General features: G+C 40.1%; 2 protein-coding genes across 5 annotated transcripts; one reads left to right on the forward strand and one right to left on the reverse strand.

Annotated features, from left to right (window-relative positions):
* On the reverse strand, positions 1 to 6,956 carry LOC112282504 (mediator of RNA polymerase II transcription subunit 33A). Of its 3 annotated transcripts, none has more exons than XM_024520145.3 (14): positions 6,284 to 6,956; positions 5,836 to 6,124; positions 5,526 to 5,636; positions 5,119 to 5,439; positions 4,783 to 5,000; positions 4,580 to 4,684; positions 4,388 to 4,479; positions 3,809 to 4,139; positions 3,206 to 3,410; positions 2,955 to 3,069; positions 2,639 to 2,800; positions 1,800 to 2,445; positions 1,479 to 1,682; positions 1 to 1,339 (listed from the first exon to the last, which is right to left on the reverse strand). In XM_024520145.3, the coding sequence occupies exons 2-14, from the start codon at positions 6,105 to 6,107 to the stop codon at positions 204 to 206; spliced, it is 3,918 nt and encodes a 1,305-aa protein (XP_024375913.1). In that variant the 5' UTR covers positions 6,108 to 6,124; positions 6,284 to 6,956; the 3' UTR covers positions 1 to 203. The 3 variants fall into 3 exon arrangements, with proteins under 3 accessions (XP_024375913.1, XP_024375912.1, XP_090106869.1); XM_024520144.3 differs by having other exon boundaries at positions 3,797 to 4,139; positions 6,284 to 6,936; XM_090250743.1 differs by having other exon boundaries at positions 3,797 to 4,139; positions 5,526 to 5,614; positions 6,284 to 6,430.
* Positions 6,957 to 10,224: 3,268 nt separating this feature from the next.
* Positions 10,225 to 14,047, forward strand: LOC112282107 (geranylgeranyl transferase type-1 subunit beta). 2 transcript variants are annotated; one of them, XM_024519326.3, is made up of 11 exons: positions 10,225 to 10,553; positions 10,881 to 10,971; positions 11,319 to 11,377; positions 11,564 to 11,709; positions 11,853 to 11,908; positions 12,150 to 12,226; positions 12,436 to 12,481; positions 12,705 to 12,832; positions 12,989 to 13,056; positions 13,280 to 13,367; positions 13,677 to 14,047. In XM_024519326.3, exons 1-11 carry the CDS (start codon positions 10,386 to 10,388, stop codon positions 13,821 to 13,823), a joined length of 1,074 nt encoding a protein of 357 aa, XP_024375094.1. In that variant the 5' UTR covers positions 10,225 to 10,385; the 3' UTR covers positions 13,824 to 14,047. The 2 variants fall into 2 exon arrangements, with proteins under 2 accessions (XP_024375094.1, XP_090106873.1); XM_090250747.1 differs by lacking the exons at positions 13,280 to 13,367; positions 13,677 to 14,047 and having other exon boundaries at positions 10,238 to 10,553; positions 12,944 to 13,056.
* Positions 14,048 to 17,107: the final 3,060 nt, after the last annotated feature.

Genomic DNA, 17,107 nt, shown 5'->3' on the forward strand with positions numbered 1-17,107 from the left:
TAGTAAACTGATCCCAATTTCATTCGCTCCATGTAGAGGGAAGTACATACGATACAAAATTACATGCCATGTATCACGCTCATTGAACAGAAGACGTAGTATTACTCTTCTCTTACGAAACGATCTTTTTGTTAAGAGTAGAATGTCATACTAATCAAAATTGAATGTAAGCAAGGGAGACTTGCAGTTCACATCGTTCACTATTAACACAGAATGAGTTCTGCAGCCGCTCCCATTGCAGACGGCCCTCCTCTTTCTAGTAACGCAACGGCTAAGTCATGCTCATGCCAAAATCTCAAACCTGTTGCCAGCTTCTGTAACGTGTCTAGCTTGAGCTCCAATATCCACATTGGTGTGCAGGTAACCATGAGCGCCAGGAACCCAACAACATATGATCTCCACAGAGTTTGTTCGCAGCTTATGAAAATCTCGCCACCCAATCCTGAAGCTAGAAAGTCCATGTGCGCTCCTAACACGTAATGTCGCTGTATTTGGGAAGGGATCCCTGTATTCTCAGCTTGCAAGTGCACTGCGCTGGAGCCAGACACACCCCAGGCAAGAGCTCCTGACAAGAGAACAAAATGTGCTATGGCGTAACCCTCTAGAATCAAGCCACCCGTGGAGTGGATACCTTTAGAACCTTTCCCAGACAAGAACCAAGTTGGGATGCTGTCAGTGAAGAGCTTGGCTACCAGTATAGCTCCGCCTGATACATATAGTAAAGAAGCTCCTAAAGATGATGCTTGAACCGCTCTTGCCATAGAATTGGGCAATGAAGCTTGAACGCACCGCAAACGTGACCCAAGCCCGACTAACGATTCTTTGTTGAAGTCACCTTGAGTACCCAGTTCTCGGGCTGCTTCAGCTACCAGAATGAGAATTTCGTCGCTCAAAAACATAATATCATGGAAAAAGACGTAGGATCGGAGGTAAACAATTCCTGGAGCGACAGGTTCGGGACCATACGCAGACCAGGAACCGAGAAGCGCGCCTACGCCACCGTTCATCTGCAGCTTGGATCCGAGGGAGGGTGAAGAGGAAAGAGTGACGGCGAAGCAGCTCTTAAGCAACTGCAACATTGCAGGTTTGTTGTGCTTGAACACGGAGCAGGAGCTAATAAAGACAATATAGTCATGCCACCTCCTCACTTTTTGAGCCCAGAGAGCCGCAACCACTTGCATGCTGAACCAAGGTCCAGCCCCAGAACAGCTCTCAAGGCCAGGACCTGCAACGCTTAGCAACGTGTCTCCAGCTCTGTCTAACTTGAAAGTAATGGTCAAGCCTATAAGAGCAGCTAGCGGCAATGGCAAAGACACCGGTGCATTTCCTCCCCCAGAACCTGTCACACAAAATTCAGATTGAGTAGAGATAATTTATTAAGTGCGGAGGAAGCTTCGCAGTAACAACTGTACAAAAGTTCACTTGAATAGAAGCTCGAAGTAGGACTGCTGCCCATTAGTTTACCACCATTGGATTACCTGTTGGATTTGGAATGTGAACACCAACAGCAGCTAAAATGTCCTTCACCTCTCCCTGAATAGTGAGTAGATTGGCAGCAGGACTAGGCCAGTCCTGTCCGTTCATAGACGCATATTTCCATAAACCCCTAGTAGTCTCCGCTGAGCAATAGCTCACTATGGTTGCAATAGCGCCGGGAAGATAATCTACCAGCTCTCGAAGCCCTGCGAGCAACCAAATACCTGTATCTCAACCAATTCCGGATACAAACATACGCCAGTAGGACCAGCACTCACAAGATTACTGTAGGCACGTTGCGAAGATATAAGCAATAGACGTACCAGTGGTTAAATCACGAGGAGACAGACTGCCATGGGCACAAGCTGTCAGCGAATACTCCAAAACATTTGGAACAGCAGCAATTATGTCCCAGGCACACAAAATTGGCCTGCCAGAGACGTCCTCACTTGGACTTCCAGATATCCCTGGTGTAGGACCAGGGCTACTCTTGTTAACCTTCTTGAACATCATAGCAAGTAAACGATCTCCCACTTGATGCATGGGGTTGTTGCGAAGTAAGCCCGAGACAGTAGCAGATATGCACGCTTGATGCTGCATGTACCAAATCTGCAGCCGTGGGAAAGAATCCAATGATACTACACTGCCTGAAGATGGAGTGTACGTGGATCCAAGCACTTGCATACGCTGCTTGCCAAACCTGTCTGAAGGAGAAGCCAATTGCATGTTACGCAGCTGAAGCAGATACTCAAGGCTCAAGTCTGCACCAAGGCTAGCCCCACTACCTAGCAGACAGTGCTCCAGAGGTGGTCGATGAAACTTCCACAGCTTGACAAGCTGTAGAAAAGCTACAGAGAATAGCATATGAGCTGTAACATCCTCTCCCGCAACAGTTGCAACGGGTTTTGAATTTGAGAGTGACCCGAACACTTCGCAAATAGGGAGAAGTGATGCCGCCAATTCTGGAAACTGTACTTATCAAAGTCAATTTACCTTATACCACGATAAGATACTAAGTTTATGCGAAATAACAGATCTAATTAAACCTTAGTCCCAACAAGAAGGAAACAAAGGGAAGAAATAAAAGTATGTCCGCAAGGAAGTCAACCACTTGAAAATAACAGGTACAACGCACAAGATTATGGGAGATTTTCAGTAGTACCATGCCAAATAAGGAGAGGACGTTCATCGCATCAGCAGTGTTCATGCCTTGAAGTGCAGCATACAGCATAGGGGCATGCCCAATCAATGGGTTACTGTTTCCACCCCAGTTTTCGGCAACCGGCGGGGATAATAGTTGCACTGCAAAGTGCACTGCATATTCCTGTCATTCCTACACCTCTGTTACAAAAATGATCGTAGCATCTCAAGAAATTTCAGACAATCTCCATGAACCTCGCCACTGCTAAGATGCTCAACAAGTGTATAAATTGTGGGTACTTGATAGGGTATCACACAATAATTAATAACAAACGGACCTGCACATTCCAGCTGCGAATGAGAGAGGCTCCGCAGAGGATGCTAGCTGCTGCTGCTCTTTCTTCTTCAGGACCAACAATGGCTGTTTTGTAGACCTTTTCCAACTCTGCAACGCTTACAGACATAACAAATGATCGTCAGCAGAAGATTATGCATGGTACTTCCAATGTAACAAACTAACTCCCGTGCTATTCATAAACAAAAGCCCAAGTTTAAAACAACGGTTCAAAACACCCATTTTCTAGCATACCTTCCAGCAGGACACGACATCAACGCAACTCGCAGGGAGCCTGAGAAAGGAGCTCCATCCATGAATACGGACCAAGGAGACGGTTGGGAAGGGGAAGAAGGAATATTTGCAAGCTGCCCTCCAGTTACAAGCCAGAAGTAAGCCGAGTTGTCTAGCAAACCTCTGGATACACAGGAATCCACAATCAAGTGCCGCATAGTCCCAACTGGTGCAACACGTTCAGACAACGCATTCTTGGTGAGACAGTAACAGTTTGGTGTTATATTCCGTCAACGTAGTGGAAAAAAGTAGTAAAAAAGGGAAAATCATGTCTTTCAACGTCTCTTAAAGAATTATTTATTTTTTACTAGCCTGCATTATAGTCAAGGTGCACAAAAACATCACTATACGTGTTAAGTAATCACGTCATAATGAACAACGTCCCTCACGAACACTCTTACAAGACACTTACAACCAATCCTGTCGCACCAAAATAAACAGGCAATACGTTATGAAGAAAAGCACACATAAGAACATAATTTTAAGATTGCATCTAAGAAGTCACGAACATTTCAAAAGAAATAGCACTTGAACTACCTCAGAAACACAAACCTGCAGATTTACCAGAATTGCTGATCTCCACATTCATTTTTTGTCCCCCAGTGCTCACAAAAGCAGCCACCTTCGCAGCCACCTGATTTGCTGCAGTAACTGCAGCAGTTGGAGGAACCAAAAGAGACTCAAACTGACCAAGAACTTGCAGGCAAGTTTCCAGAGCAGCACGCCGACCTCCTGGAATTTTCCTATCCTTGTCATCTCCAGAAATATTTTCAGGGTGTGGTTGGCCTCTCTCTTCTTCTTCGATCACAATGCCTGCTGCTAGTGGCAAAATAGAAAGCAGCATGCACAAGCGGGACTCTACATGTGTGTTTGGACCTTCCATAGATTCACGATCCTACAAAAAAGCAAATGAGATCAAGTCAACAAAAATTTGACGTTCGCAATTTACGGTTTACCAATAGCCTCACCTAATAATTTACTAAAGTGGCAGTACTGTGCATGAACCAGCAAAACACAACAGAATAAAACGAGACTATCTCATAGCTTAAGTGCATGTGATTTGAAACACCGAGAGAAAAAATACTTGACTGGAACAGTATTTCAAATCGCCCACTCTATCAAGTATTACGTATGATAGCATACCCGTTTCACTAATCGCAAACCTGCTGTCCAAAGACCCAGAAATAAATCCACCCAGTTCGCAGCGTGTACCGACTGCATAGCCTTCATAACATCTGCACTAAGTTAAGCATGTCAATCTCACGCTCGTAATGAAATCAAGGATCGCATGCAGTTGCACTAATCACTAAGACTGTAAACGTTAAGAGAACTAACCAGCGAGGATCTCCGCATTGGAACGTTGGGACAGGCGACGTCCTTCCATGGCAGCTTCCATGTAGATATCGAACGGGAGCCAAGGTGAACTGTAGCCCAGCCCACCTGTCATAAATGTTAAAAAGGTGAGACTTACAACACCCAGCAAATAAGCAGAAATAAGTACCTGAACGATCCAAAAGAATAGATGGAAGAAACTCTACCTGCATTACCGAAGGACGATGAACGACAACTCGACGGCAGCAACGCGTGAATGACCGGCATCTGTGACGAGCGCCATTCTTGATGAAGACCTTGCTGTATAGCATTGGCTAACTGTCCTAAGGCATCCATAGCCTCCTTTGGTGCCTTGGACGAAGGATCATTGGTCAGCGATTCCAAGAGCTGCAACCTTTGCACAAACAGAGTCCACTGATCCTGTCTGCTCCACCAGGCAAATATGTTATTTATTTGCAAAACACCTGCTGAAAACGACTGAACTCAATTAAATACCAAATTCCAAACTTAAGATGACACGGCATCAAGCTTCTGTTACTGACAAGTTCCGGCGAGCGATACGAAGGAGGTCAGCAGTCCGTTTGTTCTGTATGATCTTCGCCATGAGGTGAACTGCCGCCAAGCTATTAGTTTTTTTCAGCTGTTCTAAACCCATTTCATGCTTCTCTTCGTGCCCGGCAGTCCCTGACTCCATCGTTCGACCGTGAATAGATCCTTCGTTTGATTTCCAATCCTCGTACACTGACTCGGCCAGCCGCGCCATCAGGGCGAAAAGAAAATGCACAATAACAATTCCGACCTCCGTAATGGGTGTGTCGGGCGAATTTGACAATTGTAGGGCCTCGTCCACGGCCTTCACGACCCTGAACCGAATAATGCCAATTAGAACGCTTCATTCCGAGATTAAGATACCACACGGAGTCACTATCGCGTAGGAGAATTAGATCACCTGTCTCGGCAAAGCATGAGCTTGGTAGACGACAGAGAAAACACGAAGGTGCTAGTCAGCTCCAAGTACATCCTGTAATTTTCAGGTTGCTGGTGTCGACTAGGTAAGATTCTGAATGAGACGATACAAATGCTCCCAACAAAATCAGTACAGCAGAAGTATTAAGTCACAAATAAGCCGCCGTCCTTCGAATTGTCGAAGGCAGCTACTGTCCCTTCAACAATAAATAAATAACTAAATAAATAATGTTACTACAGACGGAATGTCTCACAAAAGTTAAGAAAAATAATGGAACAGATGCGAAACATACCTGCTTGTAAGAAGAGCAAGCATATGAAGAACAGACACCATTTGGCATGACATGGCGTGCTGAATATAGGTCCATATAGTAGCGGTGCTCGATGCATAGGAGGCATTGGTAACGAGGCAGTGCACCAGAACGGAAGAGAGCTCGACACTCGGCAATCCGATGCCGTGCTTGTGAATGCACGTGACTAAATCCGTGCCCCACACCAGCGGAAAGTCGTTCTGCGCCATCGCCGTCTTCGTCACCTCCATCACTGCCTTCCATGATGGTTGCATCGTTCCCCTCCCGCAACCTGCATTTCTCAATGCCACTCGTCAAATTCTCCCGCTATGAAACAGCAAAAGCAATTGAGTGATGACCACTCGACCGAAACCTCGAGGAAACATCAACACCCTGTCAAACAGAAGACCCATTCCAGCAACTTCTCGCAACCTCGGGAAAGCAAACTTACCTCAACGGGCGAGCTGGCAGCAGCAACCCTCCTCAGATCCCACCGCCACTAATCGCCAAAGCCTGAGAATATACACCAGGCATGACGAACACAGCCAATCCTTCCCACACTGAACGTCTCCTCCGTCTCCAACTCAAAAAAAAAGACACGAATTGCGGACACAACCCACTTTATCAAAACAGCAGGTAGGATCCCGTCCTACAAACTTCTTAATTGGTGGCTGCAATGTGGGTCCCACTTCAAGAAGACCCAAGGCGACACAGCTTCTAAATACAGCAGGGCCCTGAAAGACACATGACCACTAACCCTTCACCCCCTGAGAGCAATGACGCTCACAAGCCACATCCAGCAACCGCTCTTCAACTCACAGACACCGAAGCTGGGAGGAGGGTTTAAGCAAATTCCTCGCAGGCGAATTCTCACAGCGGCATTTTCCTCTTCTGTTTCCAGTCTCCTACATTTGCGACCTCCACGTTTAGACAACTGCGCCATATATCATTATTTTGGGTGGAGAAGGCCCCGTCACGCTCACGCACCCTCCTCCACATTGTGGACGATGGGGGTGTGAATGCGCACTGTGCACAGTGTCTGTCTGCAAACCTAGTACTATGCTGATGATTGTCGCTGGAGCCTCTTCGCCGCTATTGCCTCGTTTGCGTACCATTACAATCGAAATCGGAGCGCGTCGAGGGATTTAGGGGTGCCGCTGCCATTTCTACAACCACCCCGCGGTTATAGATCCCACGCCCCCAGTGCGGTTGTAGATCGCCATTCGTGGATGGAGTCGCCTTTGATGGATGGATGAAATATTCCCCATTCGCCATGTCTTTCCTTATAAATATTTCACATCAATGGAAAACCCAATTGAAGATTCTAGAGGATTGTTGTCGTTGTTGGAGATGTGCGTAGACTGTGTGGTTGGTGCTGCATTATATATATATATATATATATATATATTTTTTCATTCTTTATGAGAGATGTGATAATTGATAATAAATATGAAAGATACTTGTTGGTATTAAATTAAAATAGAAAATATGTACGTCTGGAAAATAATCTTAGAAATGGACATGGGGATTAAATGTTTGAGAATGAGATGTTTGAGATGATTCCGAGTTAAATAAGATTTGGAAGGAGTCAAATTCACTTTGTTCAGAAAGAGTTATTTAGGAAGTTGAAAATGGAATTGATTTCATTTGTGGTCTAATTTGATATTATGAATTATTATAAAAGAGCATCACAGAAGGATATATACTAGCATAAATCACTTGTGTGGTGCTTTTAAAAGAAAATTATAACATGCACCAACCACACAGTCTATGCACATCTCCAAAAAATTAAAGAGAAATATATAATATATCTAAAATAAAACACAAATAAACGTACTAATAATACTTTACTTTCTCTTCAAAATAAATAACAAAAAAAATAATTGTAAATGATTGCACATAAATAAAACAAAAAAGGGAATATACATATTGTTATAATACTTTTGTTACAAAAGAAGATGAATTTAATTTTAGATCAATGGACTAATTTTGTAGTACATTGATAAAACAATATATCCAAAAAACATAATTTATATCAGCGTGAGCATAAAAAAATTAAAATACTATATATATAAATAGAAAATTATTTATTTTACTTAGAGTTGTAAAATAAATAAAATATGATTTTAGAAATGTCAAAAAATCGTTACATAAATATTGATGGGTCCTCAATAAAGATAGTGGTTTTACACTTTTTTAAAATTATAGATAAAAGAAGGTGATTATTGAAAATTCTAGAAGTTATTCTAGAAAAGACCCTCTTATTTTTATACTTCTATAAATTATTAAAGAACTTAAAAAGACATAGAACAATATGATTAGTACTAGAATTTTTTAACAAATAATTTTTATATTAATATTGTATTTATGTTTCCATGAACTTATCTTAAGTTATAATTATTAATAAACATTATTAATACAAAAATGTCACACCTTATTACAAGTCACATTTTAAAAAATATTCAAATTATTAGATAGAATCATAATGTGTCAAAGATATGAATCTCAAAGAACTAAAATACACTCTTAAATCACTCAAAAATATCAATACACTCTTAAGTCACTCAAAAAGACTAGAAAATCACTCAAAGATGATATAGTATTAAATTAGAATGGCTATTGCCAAAGACAAGAGAATTAGAAAGTCGTGGAAGAAGATTAAGTACTAGAAAGGCTTTGTGGGGGCATAAATGCCTCAAATCAAAGTAAATAAGATAAATAATTGATATAGACATGTTTAGAAGGGAGTTACTATTAGATTCAAGCAAAAATTATCTCAAATTACCAAATATTTATAGCCAGCAAGGAGTGGTTGTCAACTTGGGTTGAAATCAGATCTTGAGGCACAAAACTGCATACCTATGGCGACTATGGCAACTCCGGGGTTTTTTTGAAGAGATTGGAAAGTAAGATTTGAGGGCAGACTTATAAAGAGATGTTTAAGCATTGGTTTCATGTCAATCAAGTTATTATTTAATTTTTGGAAGAATTTTAAAATTAATGATTTTTTTAGTTGAATTAGATTTTGAACAATAAAATTATGTTTACAAAATTAAGGGTTTCTTGAGTTCTATAGTATATTTATAAGTAAATTTTAGGCATTATGTTGGTGTACTAGTTTTTTGTGTGTGTGTAAGTTTTGAGGTCAATTGAATAGTTAGATCAAAGTGTGTAAAGATTTTTGTGGATTGAGATCTCAAAAATTGGAATTTGAAGGTCAATGAGTATTTTTAAGATCTTTAATAATTTGTTAATTGGATTGAAGTGAATTCTTCTTATGTGGAGACTAAACTTGATTTTCAATAATTTAGATATATTTAAGAGGCAATTCAATGATTCAAGAAGGAGATATTGGCACTAGAAGTCCAACATTCAGATTGGAATAGGACGTTAGTCAATACCCAAGCAGAATTTAGATTTGATCCTCTACTTGGTAAGTTTGATCTTCTTTAAATTTTTTGTACTTGTTGCCAACTTAGTTTTTGAGAGGTATGTGAAATCTTAGGCGAGATCAACAATATAATCAATGAATATTGAGATTCTAAATTGCCCTAAAAGTAGGTTAATTTAATTTGGATTTAATTTAAGGTTCAAAAATTGGCTAGGATTTAGAATTTGTTTGGGATTTAGTTAAGATTTGATTTAGGATTGAATTAAGATTTGATTGGAATTTATTTAAGATATATTTAAGATTTTATTCTAATACTTCTTTTAAATTTCTTTAGGATTTCTTCATGCTTCTTTTGTAATTTCTTTGAGGTTTCTTTGGATTTGATTAAAGATTGATTAGCATTGTTAAGGTTTAATTGGAGTTATTCAGGATTTTATTAGAATTAAAATCTTTTTGTTGTAATTTTCTTTCTACCTTCTACAACCAAGTATTCAATTCATTCTCAAGCAAGGCTTTATGTAATATGACATCATGACATAATGCTAATATAGATGATGAATGATGGAGTTGCAAAACCACCAAATATGTTTGAACTAGTAAATTAAGTGGTGCCATTCCAAGACATTGGATATAAAAGAATAATATGATTTTAAACTTTAAACTAACTAGAAGGAATACATATATACATACTTGCATATATAAATTTAATACATTATATAATAATTTATTAATTAAAATAAATATTAAAAAATAAATAAATACAAGACATATACATACTTAGTTACATACAACAAACAATTGAGCTTTGTTTGTATTGTTGCAAAGATTTAAATCATTCTTTATGAATAAGTAGGACAAAGAAGGCGACCATGAATAATATCCAAGGTATAGATAGGAAATGAATGGATGTTTTATGATCCCAACGTCGTCGACCAACTTTCATTCATCCGTTATCGAGTATTCGCATCCCGGCCATGTCTGTCAAGCTTTGCGAGCCCGCGGAGAAGGGGGCGGAATGCGAGTTGTGGTCTCGTCGTCGCAATCGCGTCAGTCACCTCGTGGCTCGCATCGCCATTGATATGCGACTGTGTGCGTGTTCGTCTTGTGTGGAAGAAGACGAGCAGAGGAGCTTCAAGGCTGGCTTCAAGCTTTTTTGTGGGCGATGGCAGAAGACTCGCTGTCGGAGTTCACGCATCGCGCCCATGTATTCTACTTTCGGGATGCATTGTTGGAGCAGCTGCCGTCCCCGTACGAACCCAACGACGTGAATCGTCTTACGCTCGCTTACTTCGCCGTCTCTGCGCTTGATCTCTTGAATGCCCTGGACCAGGTATGTGCGATGATGATATTTCTTCAAGCAATGCTGTTGTTGGTACGTTGCCATTCCCTTCGGAGCGTCGCTCTGGCGAGACCCTGTCTCGATCGGAGTGCCTGTTTTGTAATTGCCCATGATTCTAGGATTGGGCTTTTTCTTTGGGTACGAGATTTAATGGGTGTAATGTACTGCTCCGATTTTCTCATCGCTATCATTTAATGTGAGAAGCGCCTTTTTTATTTTTTATTTTTTACTTTTTTTCTCCGTCAGATTTTGAGTTGGGTTATGGATAAGTTAGCGTCGTTACTCACAAGGTTCAATTGTGTGATGTTGCGGCTGCAGGTTCCAGCAGTAGATGTCATTGACTGGGTTTACTCTCTCCAGGTGCTGCCTCTGTCGGCTGATGATCCTCGCAGCTCTGTGATAAATAAGGGTATGAATTCAACCATGTGGACTCAGATATTTTTGTCCAGTTCTACGTCTCTAGCATCACCGCCGAGTATGTCGAACATGTAGTGAAAGTGTTCTGGACGATCACTGTGCATAATTACTATGGACATCAATGTACCAATTTCCTGTAATTTATATTCTTTACTTGCTACATTGGTTTCCGGGATGGATTATTCAGCTGCAATGACGATGTTTACATGTTGATCATGGAAGCTTTCGGTAATTTCGCTCGTGTAATAGTACACATGAAGGACTTTTAGCAGCAAGTTGTGGATGTCAAAGTGAGCTGCTGCCAACATCATGTACTTGTTTGGTGTTGTCTTTTTACAGAGCCTGTTTTCGGGTTTCGAGGGTCTCCTTCTATTGGCATTCGTTTCTGCTCGAATGGGGTATGTGCGTCTATGTACATGCCTGAGAAATGACTCGTGACTATGTCAAGACCTTGTTTGCTTGGTTGTATCGGCAAAATTTAAAATGTAATTTTTAATCTTATATTTTTGCGAATACAGATTTCTCGCTCGGCATAGCCAGCACACTTGGATTCATGCATCATTTACATGAGGTATCTTGTGCAGACGCCACCAATCTCGTATGATGGTGGCCACTTGGCGTCAACTTATTCTGCGCTATCTATCTTGCGTATCTTGGGGGATGACCTATCCTGTGTTGAACACGAAGCCGTTCTCAACACTGTCCGTGGTCTTCAGCAACCAGATGGCAGGTCAATATGTAGAAACAGTGCATTCCTATATGAAGTGTATTGTTAGAATGTTAACGGTGGACAGCAATAACGTAGATATTGATCCATTTAATTACATAACTTCTACTGGAGAGGATTCTGAGAACTGGTCCCTGTATCAACAGCTTTTGTCCAGTGCAGTTGGGAGCAGAAAGGGACTTGAGGTTCACCTACTGTGCAGGTGGAGTACCTTCCTTATTGCTAATATAGTCCTGTTCGCAGCAATTTGGATTTTAGGTCTTTTGGTCCTAGCTACATCAATCTGAACTCGATCAGCTTCCTACAAACTAGCGGATGTGAGAGATCCACATTCAGATATTTTCATGAGGCTGTTGTGTGTTCACGCCTGCTATGCTTCAGACAATAGTTTCATCTAACAATTTATAACGCTGCCGAGGGAGGTGGGGTTTACATGAAGACAGCTGCCATCTGTTCATTGCTCAATAATTGGAAAGGGATGGATGTGGATAAGTCAGTGGCTTACATCCTCAGCTGTCAGGTACTGTGCTTCATACAATATGTCTGTCTAATCCTCTCTTCACTTAAGTCAATTTTTCCATACGCAAATAGGAGTGTATACTGTGCAGTTTCTTCTACGATTAATCTCCAATTTTTTTGTTTTAAGAAATTTTCCTGACCCTCAAGATTTGGTGCGGCTTTTCAAATCTTATTTATTTTATTTTTTTGTGGGTTTCCTGTTGTGTGCAGTCCTACGACGATGGTTTTGGCATGTACCCCGGTCTTGAGGCTCATGGTAATAACAACATTGTATAAGATTTCTTCTTGTGTGTGTTTCCAGATCATTTCTTAGTCTAGAATTTTCTTCCTGATCTCCCGCGTTTGGTTTTAGAAGGAGCTGTACTGGCTTACTGCGATTGATGAGTACTTGACTTGCTTGGAATTTTGTATCTGTCCCTCGTGTGTTGGGACTGCCAAGTCTAAACTTTAATGTAGTTGCACAATTTACTGTTCAACAGGGGGTGGAACCTACTGTGCCCTTGCCAGTTTGAAGCTTATGGGTCGGCTTCTCAATGATAATCTTCATGACCAGGGACTGATAGCGGGTGTCTTAGACAGGACAGGCCTTGTAGGCTGGTGCGCCCGGGTAAGTTGAGCCGCACGCCTTTAACGATGTACTGTTTTTTGTAAAGTTTCATTCGCACTTGTGCTTCACAATCTGGTGGAGCTTTCCATCAGTCATTTCTCTCATTTGCAGCGTAAAGAACAAAGTGATAGACACGGGATATCTGGGTGAGGACAGAGACAGACCGACTGTGGAGGTTTTCAAGGAAGAGTGAACAAGCTAGCAGATACATGCTACGCATTCTGGTACTTTCATCATTAAGTTTTCTGGCTTTGTTTTGGTAGTCTTTTTGGTTTTGTCCCCTCTACCCTTCTTATATCTACTCATGTAATATTTGGAATGTACTGAACTTTAGATACGTCTAGCATGCGTCTGTACGCAGTTTTCATCGCTTAACCGAGAGATATCAACTGGCTGTTATATTTTTATGGAACCTGTCGTTTGCTTACCTAGACTTCGTTCGGGCAGGGTGGGGGGCTCATTGAAGATGCTTGGGAAATACAATTTATGCGACGCCGCTAAATTGAGGTCGTTTCTTTTCACTTGCCAAACAAAGGTAAGTTGTTGACCTTGTGTGTTGTTTTCGAGAAATTCATTATGCATCAGATGTGGTTCTTGCCTTCAAGGGTTTAATGAAAGTACAATGAACAAAATGAAATTTGATGGTAGTTAGCTGAACTACTAAGTTTTAATTTGGTAGTATAGGTGAACAATCTCTTTTTTGCAACTCTTCATTCATTAACTTGTTTCTAATTCCTCAAGGATTCTCTTCAAATGAGCTTGTGTGTGTGTGTGTTTTCTATTTTTTTAATTTTTTGTAATTTTATTATTTTTACAATCCACTGATGTGAGAATTTATTTACAGTTTGGCGGCTTTAGTAAACTGCCACATGGGTATCCAGATCTGCTGCACTCGTATTATGGCGTATGCGCGTTTAGTTTACTTGAAGAATCAGGCTTACAATCCTTGTGTCCCGAGCTGGGGCTCTCCACAAGGGCTAGTTATAATTAGGCATTATTTCCTTTTAGCGCTGAAGCTCTTGTACAAAAGCGACCTAGACTCAAGTTGCTGTAAGTGGAATTAAGGCAGGGATTGCGTTCATACAGGTGACCAATCTTGCAATTTCAACAAGCGACTTCGCTCCCTGACGCTCTGCTGTTGCATAGTTTACATGCAGCAAAAAAACTAGTGTGTTTCGGTACAGAATTCGCAACCAGCACCAAGATTTCACATCATGCATTGCTCCTCTCAAATTCCCTATTCATTTAATCGAAGTGTCTTTCTCCCTTCAAAACAGTGTCGACATACTGAAACCTTGCTATATGATCGACAAATGATCAGAAAGGTCTCGTTTAGATTCATTGATACTACGATGTTCACTGTTCTCAACCACCATGACAACTGGGTGTGTCGTGTCTCTCGCAGGTTTGCCATTAGATACGTTTTTTCTAAGCAGTTCTTTACAGGAATTTAGACCTGCGCCAAAATAAGCTCATCGAATTTCAGATAGATGTTTTGGACATGCCATGATGAACTGTGTCAACAATGCGATATTTAAACCAACCATGCAAATCTAAGTGGATAAGCACAACACTACTGAGCATGCACATGGAAGATCTAGCATGTAGAAATAGTACACCAATTTTCTGGAAGCAACGCGTCTTAACCGGTTAGAGTAGTGACAAATCGCTAGTAACAGTACTCCCCCGATATCTTATCCAAGGAGGCATGATACAATGCCTAGAGTTTCTCTGTCTTCGTTTCTAAAATATTACTCAGAATTAGCAAAACAAGGAAAAATGCAACTGTGCGATGTCCTAGATCATCCCTTAATCTTAAGTCGATGTCGCCTGAATAAGTGCCCATCCAGCAACACTTAAGCTTCTATCGAAGTGCATGTCCACAGAAACTCTAGTTACAAAATATCATTATACTTACATCATACCCAAGCTTTGACAACGGATTGGCTCTCCACCCATTCAGTAACATTCAAATACAATGAACACAGGCGACACCGTAATGAGCACCGACACAACGGATAGGGCAGTTTTGGGCCTCAAAGTTAGCACCTGATTTTGGATCGTGCTCAGGAATGGTAAATGACTAAACGTCAGCCAGAGCAATTGGATCCCACTGCTGGGGTGTCGTAGGAAGTCTCTTTTATTCGATCGATCTGGATACATTTTCTCAATTCCATCAGGTTGGAATGGATCAAACCTGAGCTACGTGCAAAGACGGTACTCATCGGGTCCTGCACAGATATGTTCCAACGAGAAAATTCAAATCAGAAGCACATATATCTAAACAAAGTAGCATTACAATCCAGCAGGCGAAGGAAGTCATGGAAACTATTGTCGATGAGTTCCAGACGACTCGGACTTAACCATTCTCATTGCTTCCATCGTCAACATCGCTTGATGAACGTCAATAACTGAAGCAACGTCGTGGATCAAGACGATCAATAGTGCAATGGTGGACCTCTTGACTGTAAATAACACACACCACACATAACACTCTAAACAATACACTCGACTTCCAAACTCTCAAGACTTCTAATGAGAACGACATATAGGCAAGAGAAGTAACGAGAAAGAGCTGATCATAAGGCAGGATCGATCACTGAACCTGTATGGATTCCAGAGTGAGGCGAACGGATGGCAAAACTCGGTGATTCTAGCAGGACCCACGATCCAGATGGTAACGAAGAAGTTTCGCTTCAATGCATCAAACGTTTACTGAACAGCTGGAAAAGCGACATCCAAAATCCTCATATTTCACGCAAAGTTCTCACCACAACGTGCACATCTAAAACTTGACCATAGGTCTACAAAACAAGTGAAAGATGACATGATGCCATACAAACTAGTGAAATTCTGTCCTGCTCATCCCCATCAGACAAGTCTATCTATCAATTGTGTGAAGATTGCATAGTTGTGAATATGTATTGATAACTAGGGAATAATAATTTGGAAGTTCATATCTCAATGAATGAACGCTGCTTATTCACTAATGCAGTTTGGCTTATTTAATCTTGATAAATATGCAATGATACAAGTTTATATATATAATACAAGTATCGTATTTTGTAATAACGTACAAAAATAATCAGATGTATCTTTTTAAAAGATGTTTAATAATTATGAATTTTTTAATAATACATGTGTAGCATAATAATTATACAATAAATAAATGAATGAATAAATAAAATACATATGGTAATTTTTGCATAAAAAATAAACATAAATATAATATAATATAATAATTCAATGTAAATATACAAAATAGTAATTTTATTTTTGTTTTGATAACTAAATTTCTTAGATTATTTTATGTAAAAAATACTAAAAAATATCTTTAAAATATTTATTAATTTTATAAAGAATTATTAATGTAGTTATATATGTATATGTGTATGTACATTTTAATTTAATGTGTTAACTATAAACTATAATCCCACTTGGCAATAACAATTTTGGTACATATCATATTTTTGGCTAAGTAATGACTAGAATTTGAAAAGTGATTTTAGGCAAGAGTGGACTAGGTTGATCAACAGGGAGCTTCCTTATTGACCATTTGCTAAGCTATGATCTTATTAGATGTGTTGCTTTCCTTGATGTATTCAACTAAATTTAAGTAGTATTTATATCAATGTGTTGACAACCACATTGAAACTTAGCTAAGAGTATTTTAAAATGAAAATTTGTATAATATTTTGATATAAAGAGTTGAGGAGGGCATCTAAGTTCATTTTCTTCTACTTCACAAAAAAAAAATATGAAACATATTAATCTCCACAAAATCTTAGGAGATTAATATTCAAGAACAGTTGTACAAGACTATCCCTAGACTTAGTCTCATTGACAAACTCCACTTGATAGATTATCATCTAAGAAACTTTAACACAGAAAACAAGTTCAACAATTCAAAATAAGTTAATCATTCCAACAAATAACAAGGGAGGGCAAGGGGCAGAGGGATTAAATCCTCTCTCAGTGTCATAAAGGTATTCTCTTCTCAGTTAGAACACATTTCTCTATCCCCCTAATAATTATGATGCCCAACTTTGTTACATTGTTTCGACCCTACTGCAAAAATTGTTTCAGCAACACTTTACTTGCACTACTACTTTGAGACCAACTTTTGGCCTTGGTCTTGTGACCTACTTTTCCTCTAGGCTTCCAATTTGTATGGGCACAATTGAATTTTTTGGACCTGTCCGGATTGTTCTATTGGATGAATATCAATTTCAAAAATTTATCTGCGTTGGGTGGTCGTTTCTTGGTGCACATTCA

This window comes from Physcomitrium patens, chromosome 5 (assembly GCF_059467195.1).
Source record: "Physcomitrium patens ecotype Gransden chromosome 5, ASM5946719v1, whole genome shotgun sequence".
In the NCBI taxonomy this organism is placed as follows: domain Eukaryota; kingdom Viridiplantae; phylum Streptophyta; class Bryopsida; order Funariales; family Funariaceae; genus Physcomitrium; species Physcomitrium patens.